General features: G+C 40.0%; 1 protein-coding gene across 1 annotated transcript in view; it reads right to left on the reverse strand.

The window, feature by feature from the left end:
- Positions 1 to 14,151, reverse strand: part of nlk2 (nemo-like kinase, type 2) — a 72,925-nt gene that overhangs the window by 13,822 nt on the left and 44,952 nt on the right. Inside the window, exons 6-7 of the mRNA XM_046862866.1 lie at positions 13,405 to 13,614; positions 9,174 to 9,275 (exon numbers count right to left, since the gene is read on the reverse strand). Of these exons, the coding sequence (XP_046718822.1) occupies positions 9,174 to 9,275; positions 13,405 to 13,614 (312 nt within the window). The remainder of the gene's footprint in view (positions 1 to 9,173; positions 9,276 to 13,404; positions 13,615 to 14,151) is intronic.

Genomic DNA, 14,151 nt, shown 5'->3' on the forward strand with positions numbered 1-14,151 from the left:
ATGCGACTCTTCCATTCCTCACCTACATCACAAAACCTGAAGTGACCAAAAAAAGATGAATCCTCAGTTCATCTCGAGGCTTTTTCTTTTTGTCTCTCACCAGTCTGGTTGATGGACGTCTGGGGAAGAAGGAGCAGACATTCTTCATGATCAATAAGGTTTCAGTTCGAGCCAGACTTTAACAATGTCCTGCTCGTCTACACTCTGTCACATGACCCGGACGTCAACAGCAAATCAGCCGATTCCTGAAATCCTTTCAGTGGAGGCTCCTGGTTAAAGACGGATTTTCTACTCCTGCATCACAGCAACCCAAAAAAACCCCTAAGAATAAGTGATGAATAAATTCATTAACTCCACAGCGTAATTATTTACTTGAAGCCGTTTTTTTTATTCATACAGACAACTCGAAGTCCACAGCAGATTCAACCCTGTCTAAGTCTCATTCCAACACACTGACTTTGAAAATGCAGACGTCGTGTTAACGCTTTGTGAGATTAGTCGTATTGACCAGGAGACGTTTTGACTGAATCGATGCCTTAAGCCCAAAACGTGTCAATATTTAGACAGGAAAAGTTCTGTGTGTTCAGAGTCGGGTTACGCACCTGCATTAGTCTGGCTGCATCACTGAGATTATTAAAACCCCTCCCTTTTTCATCCTTCCTTCCTTCCCTTTTTCCTTTCTTACTTTTACCCTTCATCTTCCTTCCTTTTTTTCCCCTTTCTTCCTTCTTCCCTTTTTTCATCCTTCCTTCATTCCTTCCTTCCTTCCTTTTCCTTCCTTGCTTCTACCCTTCGTCCTTCCTTCCTTCTACCCTCATCCTTCCTTCATTCCCTTCTTTTTCCTTCCTTCCACCCTTCATCCTTCCTTTCTTTTTCCCCTTTCTTCCTTCTTCCCTTTTATTTCATCCTTTCTTCATTCCTCCCTTTTTCCTTCCTTCCTTCTTTTTACCTTCCTTACTTCTACCCTTCTTTCTTCCTTCCTTCCATTTTCCCTATCTTATTTATGCCCTTCATTCCTTCCTTCCTTCCCTCCTTCCTTCCTTCCTTCAATTACTTCTTCCATTCTTTGTCCTTTCCTCCTTCTTCCATTCCTTGCCTTCTTTCTTTCTTCCCTTTTTCTTTCCTTCTTTCCTCATTTCTGTCCTTCCTTTCTTTTACCTTCCTTCCTTCTACCCTTCTTTATTCCTTCCTTCCATTTTCCTTCCTTACTTATTTCCTTCCTTCCTCCATTACTTTTTCCTTCTTTCTGTCCTTTCCTCCTTCTTCCATTCCTTGCCTTCTTCCTTTCTTCTTTCCTTCTTTCCTCATTTCTGTCCTTCCTTTCTTTTCTTTTACCTTCCTTGATTCTACCCTTCGTCCTTCCTTCCTTTTTACCCTTTCTTCCTTCTTCTCTTCTTTCTGTCCTTTCTTCCTTTTCCCTTCCTTTCCTTCTTTTTTCCATTCTTCCATTCTTTCCATTTGTTCCTTTCTTCTTCCCTTTCTTTCTTTGCTTCTTATCTCGTTTCTGTCTTTCCTTTCTTCCTTTTTACCTTCCTTCTTTCCTTCCTTTATTCTTTTATTAAAATCCTTAGTGTCGTTCTCGGATGTAAAATAATTTCGTAACAAAAGTAAAACACGTAGCGACTGTAGAAGCAGCTACACTGTTTTGTCCTGCCCAAGGTCATAGGTCTAGATGTGTTACAGAAAAAGTAGACAAAAAGCAGAGACATGGTGCTCTGAAGAGAAAGTCTCTGCTTTTGTCTACTTTTTCTGTAACACATCTGGCTTAAAACCTACTGAACAGCTTTGGGTTGAATGTCAACGCTGACTGCGCCCTGAGTCTCCTCAACTGTACAAACATTCTTCTGCTTCTGCTCCAAAATCTTGGCACCCTTTTTTTTTTCTCAGGAGCACGCACAAAATCATCTAAATGCATTTAAGAACTTTAAATAGTGATTTAAAAGCAGGAAAAGCAGCTTTTCTGGTGATAATTGGTATCTTGAGGCTAAATCGTGTGCTGTTTTATAAGCTGACAAGTAACGTAGCAGTAAATTGCCTCTTTCTACCTTGGGATAGAAAAGCTTTAAGAAAACGTTCCAGTTTGCAGTTGTCCTAATACAACTTTAGCTGTTCGATCATCCAGAGTGACATTCATTCATCCCATTTATACATGTGGGTAACCATGAGGTTAAGGGCCTTGCTCAGGGGCCCAAATGGTGCTGGGATTTGAACTCACAACCTTTGGTTCCAAAGTGCAATGCCTTCACCACTAAGCTCCATTCAGTTCTTCCTGCTTCTTCAAAGGAACGTTATTTACACCTCAGAGCTGATGAGCAACAGGAACGTCGATTTGTCAGCGCCCACGTTGTCACCTTGTCGCCACAGGGACACGTGATAACCCCCGTGTTCCGAGTGTGTGGATGTGGAGTTAACTATCTAATCCCGTCCCTCCCTTTTCACACCAGAGACACCCTCCGGAACAACGGCTTTAAATAGAGCAGCATTCGATAGATGTGATTAAAACATCCTGTACTGAGGTCTGCCGAGCTCACGCAGACGAGAGAGAGAGAGAGAGAGAGAGAGAGAGAGAGAGAGAGAGAGAGAGAGAGAAAGAGACGAATGACAAGGTCAGCCAAATGTCAGTGTGTGTGTGTGTGGTTGCATGAAAACAAAAAATGGGTGGGGTAAAAGGGCCTCGTCTTGCTCAGATGACAATCACCAGTTTAGCAAGCATTTGTGCATGTGAGAGAGAACGACAGACAGAGGGTGAGAGAAAAAAAAAGAGAGAGAAAGAATGAAAACGCGATAGAAAGGCATGGTGCTGAACCAGTGGCCATGCGGTGGGTCGATTCAAGACAGGAAGTGGAGTGCCGTAGTGCTTGCTCTGCAGTTACTGTTCTTCCGTATCGCTTTCTCTATGCAGGCTGCTGAGGACTGCAGAACCAACACCCAGCAATAAACACACACACACACACACACACACACACACACACACACACAATCATGGTACATTTAAAGACATCAAAAAACAAAAGTCGGGATGCTGCATAAAATTGAAAAATAAACACAATGCAATGATTTGCAAATCTCATATTCTCGATATTTTATTCACAGTAAAACATATCAGATGTGAAAGTGAGGAAACGTACTAGAGGTCGAACGATTTATCGGTTTTTGACAATTAATTGGCAATTAATAGTTTAAACTACTGGCAAAAATACGCATCGATAGTCTTCGCTGTTTTTTCCGTATACGAGACTCTGCACGGAGAGCACTATATTATATTCAGTGATCGTTTATCAATTATATTTATTCACAAATATATTCATATTCATTTCGTTTGCACATTTGCATGATCAGAACTCTTCTTTTTAATTCAGTATCCATTTTAAAAACGATCGGTTGATTCATCGGTTATCGGCAAGTACAAAAAAAATAAAATAAATAATAAAAAATAATAATAATAAATAAATAAAGCCAGGGACTAAGCGAGAAAAGTCTGAAAAATGTAAATGTTAGTAGAAAGAAAAATTAGTCTGTGAAAAACAGATTTCAGAATTATGTTCCTCAACATCAAATACAGTAAGGTAAAATAAGTATTTGAACACCCTGCTATTTTGCAAGTTCTCCCACTTAGAAATCATGGAGGGTCTGAAATTGTCATTGTAGGTGCATGTCCACTGTGAGAGACATAATCTAAAAAAAAAAAATCCAGAAATCACAATGTATGATTTTTAAACTATTTATTTGTGTGATACAGCTGCAAATAAGTATTTGAACACCTGAGAAAGTCAATGTTAATATTTGGTACAGTAGCCTTTGTTTGCAATTACAGAGGTCAAAAGTTTCCTGTAGTTTTTTACCAGGTTTGCACACACTGCAGGAGGGATTTTGGCCCACTCCTCCACACAGATCTAGAGAAGATCTGTGTGGAGGAGGCCAAAATATCTCAACTCCTGGTTATCCTGGCTGTGTGCTTTGGGTCATTGTCATGTTGGAAGACCCAGCCTCGACCCATCTTCAATGCTCTAACTGAGGGAAGGAGGTTGTTCCCCAAAATCTCGCAATACATGGCCCCGGTCATCCTCTCCTTAATACAGTGCAGTCGCCCTGTCCCATGTGCAGAAAAACACCCCCAAAGCATGATGCTACCACCCCCATGCTTCACAGTAGGGATGGTGTTCTTGGGATGGTACTCATCATTCTTCTTCCTCCAAACACGTTTAGTGGAATTATGACCCAAAAGTTCTATTTTGGTCTCATCTGACCACATGACTTTCTCTCATGACTCCTCTGGATCATCCGAATGGTCATTGGCAAACTTAAGACGTGCCTGGACATGTGCTGGTTTAAGCAGGGGAACCTTCCGTGCCATGCATGATTTCAAACCATGACGTCTTACCAACAGTAACCTTGGAAACGGTGGTCCCAGCTCTTTTCAGGTCATTGACCAGCTCCTCCGTGTAGTTCTGGGCTGATTTCACCTTACTTAGGATCATTGAGACCCCACGAGGTGAGATCTTGCATGGATCCCCAGTCCGAGGGAGATTGACAGTCATGTTTAGCTTCTTCCATTTTGGTGCTCCAACAGTGGACCTTTTTTTTTACCAAGCTGCTTGGCAATTTCCCCGTAGCCCTTTCCAGCCTTGTGGAGGTGTACAATTTTGTCTCTAGTGTCTTTGGACAGCTCTTTGGTCTTGGCCATGTTAGTAGTTGGATTCTTACTGATTGTATGGGGTGGACAGGTGTCTTTATGCAGCTAACGACCTCAAACAGGTGCATCTAATTTAGGATAATAAATGTAGTGGAGGTGGACATTTTAAAGGCAGACTAACAGGTCTTTGAGGTTCAGAATTCTAGCTGATAGACAGGTGTTCAAATACTTATTTGCAGCTGTATCATACAAATAAATAGTTTAAAAATCATACATTGTGATTTCTGGATTTTTTTTTTTCAGATTATGTCTCTCACAGTGGACATGCACCTACGATGACAATTTCAGACCCCTCCATGATTTCTAAGTGGGGGAACTTGCAAAATAGCAGAGTGTTCAAATACTTATTTTCCTCACTGTATCTCATCATCTACAGTACATAATATCATGCTGGATGGATTATTGGTGCTCCCCTGCTTGTTCTTTAAGAGCTGTATAGATCCAGAGTAAGAAAAAAAAGGTTTGGAAATCACTCTGGATTCCTCACAAATCCAAGCCTGCTGCTTTTTTTAACTTGCGCTACAGGACACTGAACACCAGGAGATGTGCTTCACGAACGGCCGAATGCCTTGTGCAATAAAAAATATGTGCAATGCCTCTTACATTTATTTGATACTGTACTACATCTCATTCTATTGCATTCTAATCTATACAGCACATTTAAACATACAAAGTTTGTCAAAACACCACCAGGTTCAATCACATGCAAAGAAGAAGCCATATGTGAAACGACGTCCTCTTTGGGCCAAAGCTCATCTAAAGTGTTCTGAGGCTACGTGGAAAACTGTTCTGTGGTCAGACGATTAAAAATGTGAAATAAAAATAAATAAATAAATAAATAAATAAATAAATAAATAAATAAATAAATAAATATAGGGGACCAGTCACAGGAGAGGAACAAGCGAAAATTAGAACAGACGAAAGGTGAAAGAAGACAAAGAAGTAATTCATAAACATAAATGGAAAGAAGAAGAAGATAATAAGTCAGATAAATAATTAAGCGAAAGACGAGTAGAAAGGCATAGTATAGGAAGAAGAAGAAAAATAACTAACTGAAGAACACAAGAAAGACTCAGTGATGAAGATAAAGACGAAGGCTTTGATAAGATGAAAAAGAGAAGAATAAAATGATGAGATTATTGATATGATTAAGATACATAATTAAAGAAATTAAAAGATTAAAAAAAACAGAAAAATAACAAAAAATAAATAAAGGGAATGAAAAGAGTGAAAGGCGACTATTGATTAGGAAAAAAGGAAATGAATGAAAAGAAAATGAGATGTTAATTAAAGAAAATTTAATTAAAAATTATATTAATAAAAATATATTTTTCAAATAATTAATTAATAATCAATAATTAATAATAATAATAATAATAATAATAATAGTAATAATAAGGCACCAAGCATGAAAATGAGAGAAAAGAAAAAGTAGATAAAGAAGTCATTCAATAACAAGAATTAAAAAAAGGAAAAGAAGAGAAAAAGGAAGAAGGCGACTGTGGATAAGATAAAGAATAACGAGAAAAAGAAACAGACAAATAAGTGAGTGAAAGAAGAGTAGAAAGGATCGTAGAAAAAATCTAATCAAAGAGAAAAGGATGAGATAGAGGACAGGAAAGAACAAGAAACAAGAGCAGAAAAAATTAAAGACCGAAAAGGTGAAGAAGAAAAAAAAAAAGAGGAAAAATCTGAATTAACTGGCATGAAAGAATAATTAGGGGTGAGAGGAAAAGAGAAAGAAAGAAAGAAAGAAGAAAGAAAGAAAGAAAGAAAGAAAGAAGAAAGAAAGAAAGAAAGACTTAATTTTAACCACAAAAGAAATAAAAAGAAATACAAAAAGGTGAAAAAAAGACGAGAAAGAGAACAAAGAAGAAAAGACAATGACAGAACAGTTCGAGTTATTTTTCACAAGCTGCACTTTTCTGTACAAACACAGAGTTCAGGGACTCGAGCAGATCAGGGGTGAAGACCACCGCTGGGCCGAGATAACATCCCAGAGCCCAGAGCCCAGAGCCGGGCAGAACACACAGGGAGAAAACATGCAGGCACTGAGGTCCACCCACACCCTGGAGTCATGTATCAGGTTCAGAAGACGAAGGCCTGAAAAATCTGCTTGCCAGCAGAAAAAAAAAAGTGAAAGAGTGTGACTGAACACAAGCTACAAAACGCTGAGCTCAGCATTTTCTCAGCTAAGAAATATCAGATTGAGTCTTTTTCACGTAACAGGAAATGCTGGTTACCAAAGCCGACATGTGCAAAGCTGGAGATTTCTCCATAATCAGGCTTTCAGAGATTAAATACACTTGAATGACAAAAGTATTGGGACACCTGACTATAAGATTCCTTTCCAGCCACATGTGCTTCTTCCTTAAACTGTTCCCACAAACCTGGAAATTGGACACAATTGTTTGTCTTGTGGCATGAAATTTTCCTCACACAAATCCAAATCTGCTCCAGCATGGCACAAAGTGCACAAAGCCACCAAGCCATGCTTTCCATAAGATGAAGTAGAAGATCTCCTGCTATTGAGATCTGACCTCCTTGACTTTATTGAACATTAAGAATGTGAACTCTGACTGCACCCCAGGCCTCCTGACCTCAGCTACGTTAGATCCTGACTAGCGGAACATCTTCCCAGAAGACTGAAGCTTATTAGAACAGAAAATAGGAACACAAAACGCACAAACCAAATTCCCCCTAAAACGATTGAATCAGTGGCTGCATTTATTGATTGTAAAGAAGAATAAACACAAATAGGACATCTCAAGTCTGGAAGAATAAAATGTGAATTGTTACGCGATTTATCTCTAGATCAGAGTCTGATGTGTACTATAAGCTGATGTTTATGTCAATGAACAAATAAAATAAATATAAAAATACATGCAGTCCCCGAGGTTCAACGCGCTCATTTAAAGTATTAGTTATCACAAGTCGAGACAAAACCCAGGCGAGTTAAAGAATGGTGATAAGTGCGGGGAAAAATACTGTCATTTGTTAACAATTCAACAAATTACAGTACATCTTTTAGCAAAACAGAGCAATTTACACTAGCGGTCGACCGATGGTGGATTTTACCGATACCGATAGCTAGGTTCAGGTCGTACTTGTATTCATTTTTACTGGATTAAAAAACAAACACACACTATGTAAAATAATAGGGAACTTGATTACAAACATAAAAAGAACAGTCTCACGTGTAAAAACAAACAGAATGCGGAGTCAGTGATTTGCCTCTAGAGGCCGCTCTCAAAACCAATTAATTTGTCAAGTTCAAATTTAATGTACTGTACAGTATAAACTATACATATATATGTATGAGGCGCATGGACGGGCGGAGAGGGGCACGTACGCTGCTACGCTAGCCTGCCGCACGAAACCCACAATATTTGTACAGTGTTGACGTATCGCTATCGTCATCGTAAGATCAAATAAAATCGTTGAAAATTTGAATCACCGTAACTCATGGACCATCTGTATGGGATTCAGATGGAGGTTCCAATGAGGTTTTATTGATTTGTATGTGATGTGCTTTATTGGATTTTTTTTTTTTGTTTGCACACCAGGATCCTTGCAATTGTCAAAAATAGCAAAAAATATAAATAATAAGAAGACAAAATCCCAGTCTCTCATTCCCACCCGTTTTCTTTCTCAACCAGGAATATAACAGCTGTCAATCATTTGACTGTCGTTCCAAAAAAAAAAAAGAAATTGAGGAGGGAATACTGGGACAGGGTGATATGGGTAATGAAAATAGAAATGCGGCTATTTTTATACCGAGCGCCGAAAAGGAAGCAAATAGTGTTATTTTGCTGATCCTAACATCTGTTTGAGAAAAGCATGAGTTCTTACAGAAGCATTATTATTGTTCTTCCATCTCCCTCTTTCTCTCTTCCACACAAACAGACAGACGATAAACCGAGTTCAGGGACCTGTGGCGGGATGAATCCGATGTTCTCCAGGACTCTCGCAGCTGTTTCTCATCACTGTTCAACTATTCAGAGTTTGCCACTTGAAGAAGAGAGAACTCGCTGTTGGGACACCTGATTTTTCCAGTCATATTTGGTTCTTCTACAAAGTGTTCCCACAAAATTGGAGGCCCTCAATTGTATTGTGTTTCGATGCTGGAGCATGAAATTTTCTGACCCAAACCTGCTCTAGCATGGCAATGCTCCTGTGCACAAAGCCAGCTCAATGAAGATCTGCTTTACCTGGGTTGGAGTGGAAGATTTCCTTCGGACCATTTGGAATGAATGTGAACACTGATTGCTCCTCACCTCACCCTATATCAGTACCTGTCTTCACAAACACCCTTGTGTCTCAATGAATGTCACACAAATCTCAACAAAATCTAGTGGAACATCTTTCCAGAAGATGTGAGGTGTATCAGCACCACAGGGATCTGACTGAGCACCAAAATCTGGAAAAATCAGCGTAGCGTAATTTGCAAAGATCTCATGGAAAGCATCATTGGACCTACCTGTTTATGTGGTCCTCTCAGTATGTGAGCTCTGGCTCCCTCACACGCCGTCCTCATGGCCTCCAGAGACGGCGTCCCCAACAGGTCAGTGATCAAATCCAACTGACAAAAGACAAGAGAGAGTTTGAATAATACAAGACAGAGCGGGTAATGTGTCTGCAACAACATGAAGCAAATCATTGATGTGGCTGATGTCAAATATACAAACAGCATCCATCCATGCTACTAGTTCAGGTGGAAGTTTTTATAAGAATGGATTTTAAAGCTAACACTAGCGACGTGCCTCTACGCTAGTACTTCTTCTCACTGTTTAAGTTCAGAGATGAGAAGACCGATATCTATCCAGTGGTCAGGATTAAAACTGAAAACCAAACAAATGGCATGAATCTTGTGTGAAATGATTATACATTTTTAAATATCGATATAGCGATTTTTAAGGATAAAGTATCGACAAACAAAATATCGCGATGTGATCGATATGTATTGATATATTCCTACACCCCTAATGTGTATAATTATGATATTTAAGCTTTAAGGTTTCTCGTGCTATTACGGTGATCATGTCTTGTTTTGTTTTTTTAATGCTGCTTTAATGCTCTTAATTTGCGCATTGGACTTTGAATCGGTGGGTTGTGGGTTTAAATCCCGGCCATATCAGACTGCTATCTATCTAGTGATCGGGATTTAAAACTGAAAACGAAACAAATGCAATGAATCTTGTACGAATCTTTATTTATTTATTTTTTTTTAAATATCGATGTTGCAATTTGCGAAAAACGATACAGTATCGGCAAACAAAATATTGCGATGCATCGATATTTTCCTACACCCCTAATGTGTATACGGATGTTATTTAGGTTTTTAGGTTTTTAGTGCTATTAAGGTGATCATGTCTTTCGATGTTGTCTTGTTTTTTATGCTGATTTACTGTTCTTTAATTTGTGCATTGATTTCTTCGGACGGAGCACAAACACAACCCTGAGTAAATCGAGTTGTATAAGAGGGCAGGTGATGGTGGTGGTGGTGATGATGTGCTCTGTGTGCACATTCCAGTCTGGGTGGACGGCCAGCTTTACACAATACTTCATCTACAACAAAAGCGAACACACACACACACACATGCACAGAGCAACAGCTGGAGCTGAGATATTGATAGAGCGCATGTCCTTTTTTTTTTCTTCTGCAGCCAATCAATAGAAGAAAGAGCATTTTTGTTTACTTCAGGAACTGCTGCTTTGTGTGACCAATTTGAATCACACAACTGATTAAATGCATTCTACACGTGGCGAGGATACACTCGGTTCAATTCGAGTTGATGTGCTTTTCACAATGGAAATTGTCTCGAAGCAGCTTTACACAATGTAAGAACTACAGAACAGGATTCACGGAAACGGTGAAAAAGCCTGGTGTACTAATACTTTTGCTTATGGTGCATCTCTCTGCTGAACAGCTAGTGATGTGTCTCAAATTGCTTTTTCAAAACGAACGAACGCCGATTGAGTACGTCTCAACGAATTACACAGTCTGATTCCACAGACGGACCTGCTGCAAACGTGAACGCTTCATTTAATCCTCTAAATATACACGAGGTGTGCGTGTGAACTTCTGCACCACGCGCTCAAAATCATGCATCTGCTCGGGCTTGGGCTGCATCACACCAGGAGTGAACAAGTTCCCTGTAGAAACACCTCATCATGTTTAATTCCTTGTGAGTCCATCGATCAAAGCTGGATGTGCCGGTGGAGAGAGATGCAACCTTTCGTTAACACCTCCTGACTTAAAAGAGGGATGCCAAGAAATGCGAGTCCACCCTTTCTGCGAGACCAGTACATCAGTGTGAGGAGAGTTCCTTTGGGAACTACTGACTTGTTCCTTGACATTAGGTGCAGCTCATAATCCATGTTTCTAGCGCTTTTCCCTCTTGCGCTGCTCATCCTACTGAGATCCCACCGAGCCGTCATGTTTTCGGACCTGCCCTGGATGGATGGTGCTCTCTTCAAGAAGAACACACTCGCTACTCCTGAGGAAGTTCTTCACATAAAGATTAGAATCCAATTCGAGAACCATGAAGATCTATTTGGGTTGTTATTACGTTTGCTACCATAACTTTGGAACTATAATAAATGGACATTTGGTGTTGAAGATGTGGATGAGGATTCGAAGTTTGGTTCCTCTCAGGGTTTCCTCCTTATGAAGTATTAGGGAGTTTCTGCTCTACTGCTTTCACCACTGGTTCGCTCATTAGGGATCTGGGGACAAATTTATGACCTTAAAAACATTTAAGTATTTCTTTAAAGCTGCTTTGGGACAATGCATTGTTATACAAAGAAAAAAGGAATGTAATAGAATAGAGCAGGTGGTGACCACCATGAAGGAACCCCCTATAAAGGAGTAAGAAAACCTTGAGAGGAACCAGATTTCAAAAAGAACCCATCCTCATCTGGGTAAAATCCAGAACAACACTGTTTGTTCCTAAGCACTGATTCTGGGGACTCCTTTCTATGAATTCTCTCTCCCAAAGAATCTCTCAAAGCTGCTGTAATATAAGATAAATAGTGCTTTTAGTATAAACGCTTCACAATAAACACTACCAGAACAAAAACTGGTGGACACCTGGCCATAAGATTGCTATGTGAATTCCAAATTTGCTGTTATAAAAACCTTCAATGTTCTGGGAAGATGTTCAGGATTTTGTGGAGGAAAGTAAGGTTGTGATGTAGGAGAGATGAGAAGGTCTGGGGGTGCATCAGAGTTCACATTCATTCCAAACGTGTTCAATAGAGCGCTACAGCAGGAGATCTTTCACTCCGACTCGTGGAAAACATATCTTGATGTACACAGGGTCTTCATCATGCTAGGACAGGTTTGAGTCTCCAAGATCAGGCATGAAGAATATGTCATGCTTCAGCATCCAGAAACGTCCTGTTTGCCTCCAAGATTGTGATAACAGTTTGGAGAAGAAGCAGAAGTCGGTGTTCCAATACTTTCGAACATGAAAATAAATGCACTGATCTTAAACGAGACCTGAGCTGCAACTACAGATATTATTATATATTTTCGAGAGTATGGGTTATGGTGTGTGTGTGTGTGTGTGTGTGTGTGTGTGTGTGTGTGTGTGTGTGATTCTCTTTCTCTACCTACAGTTATCATGTAACAGCTATTATTCTAAATAAACAAGAAAAAAAAACCCCCGAAAACACAAAACCTCGTCTTCCGCGTTTATTCCAGAATATTTCATTCGGCAGACTGTAAAGTCTGAAGGTTCGCTGCGCCACTTTAGTGCGTGTTCAGCAGAGATCCAGGCCTCGGTCCCATAAATCAAGCTTCATGGTCGTTAGGAACACGCAGCCTTGAGCTCGGCCCTGCTGCGTTCAGGCTCACGGGCTTTTCATCCGGCACTTTTTTAGCGTTTTTGTTCAGGACGTGCCAAAACCAACAACAATAGGACGCAGTGTGAGCCGTTACTGACCAGGCTTTAAAACCTACCGTGAATAAAACCACCGTGATCCTACATGTACATGGATCCTGGCTTCAGGAATCTCATTTAAGTCAATCTAAGACTCGTTTGGACACAAAAGGCCTTTTTAGGGTCTATTTTACTTCTGTGAAGCATCAATGAAGCATCACTGTATGTAAAACTAATATCTACGGCTAGGTGTGAGGTGCTGCTGCACGATGTGAAGCAGAAAGCATTAAAAGGGCCTCATACCTCGCCACGGAACATCACCGTATATCATGGTCACGTCTGATGTGATTCACCCCATTGAGATGAAGATATGATGCTCCACAATTCAATATGGTACAGACAGTTCACTTTTATTCCTTCGGTTCAGACACACAGAAACCATCAATTTACTCGAGTGCGAACGCACAGCAATTTTACACACGCCACTGGGGTCACTAAAGTCTGGGGTTTAAGCCCTGGTATCGCCAAGCTGACTCTCCCGGGCCCTTGAGAAAGGCCCTTAACCCTCTGTGCTCCAGGGGCTCTGACCACAGCTTCCTAACATCAGTAGAATATACAAAGTAAGAATTTCACTGTGCTGTAACTCACGTGTGAATTTCTTTGTTTCTATGTCTGTTTCTTTTCTTTTCTTTTCTTCTCTTTTCTTTTCCTGCTCTTTCCTTTCTGTGTTTCTCTTTGTTTCTGACTAACAACTGTATGAGTATGCGTTACTGATCTCCGTCTCTCTCACACCTTTTTTTTTTTGCTGTGTCAGTAATGATGTACCTGCTGAATGGGGCTCTGGGCCTGGAAAAGGATGCGTCGGCCCAGCAGCTCGGCGAAGATGCAGCCCACGGACCAGATGTCGATGGCGTTGGAGTAATGGCGGCTTCCCATGAGGATCTCGGGGGCACGGTAGTACTGCGTCACGACTTCCTGGGTCATGTGACGCGACTCGTCGGGTTCCTCCACACGAGCAAGGCCGAAGTCGCAGATCTGCAGGGAAGAGTCTTTATAGCATATGTGTACAGGATGTAACAAATGTTGCACTATATGTGTTTGTATGTATAGTGTGTGTGTGTGTGTGCATACATATTATATATATATATATATATATATATATATATATATATATATATATATATATATATATATATATATATACACACACACACACACACACACACACACACACAGTATATGTGCTCTAAAAAAGAAATAAATAGAAACCTGTCATTGTTACTCAAAATCCTACAATGAGAAAAAATAAATAAAAAATAGACAATATGGACAATATATAGACACCTGCCCATAATATTTCTATGTGCTTTCTTTTTGAATATTAATTTAAACATCCACGTTTAAGTCCCCATTCTCTATTACAATAAGCTCCACTCTTCTGGAAAGATTCTTCATGTTGAATAGGGTTACAGCTCTATAACAGAAGATCTCCACTCCAACCCATGTAAAGCTCATGGATCTGGCTTTGTGCACAGGAACAGGTTTTAGTCTCCTATTTAAAGTGAAGGGACA

The sequence above is a fragment of the Silurus meridionalis genome, chromosome 12 (genome assembly GCF_014805685.1).
Source record: "Silurus meridionalis isolate SWU-2019-XX chromosome 12, ASM1480568v1, whole genome shotgun sequence".
Lineage (NCBI taxonomy): Eukaryota > Metazoa > Chordata > Actinopteri > Siluriformes > Siluridae > Silurus > Silurus meridionalis.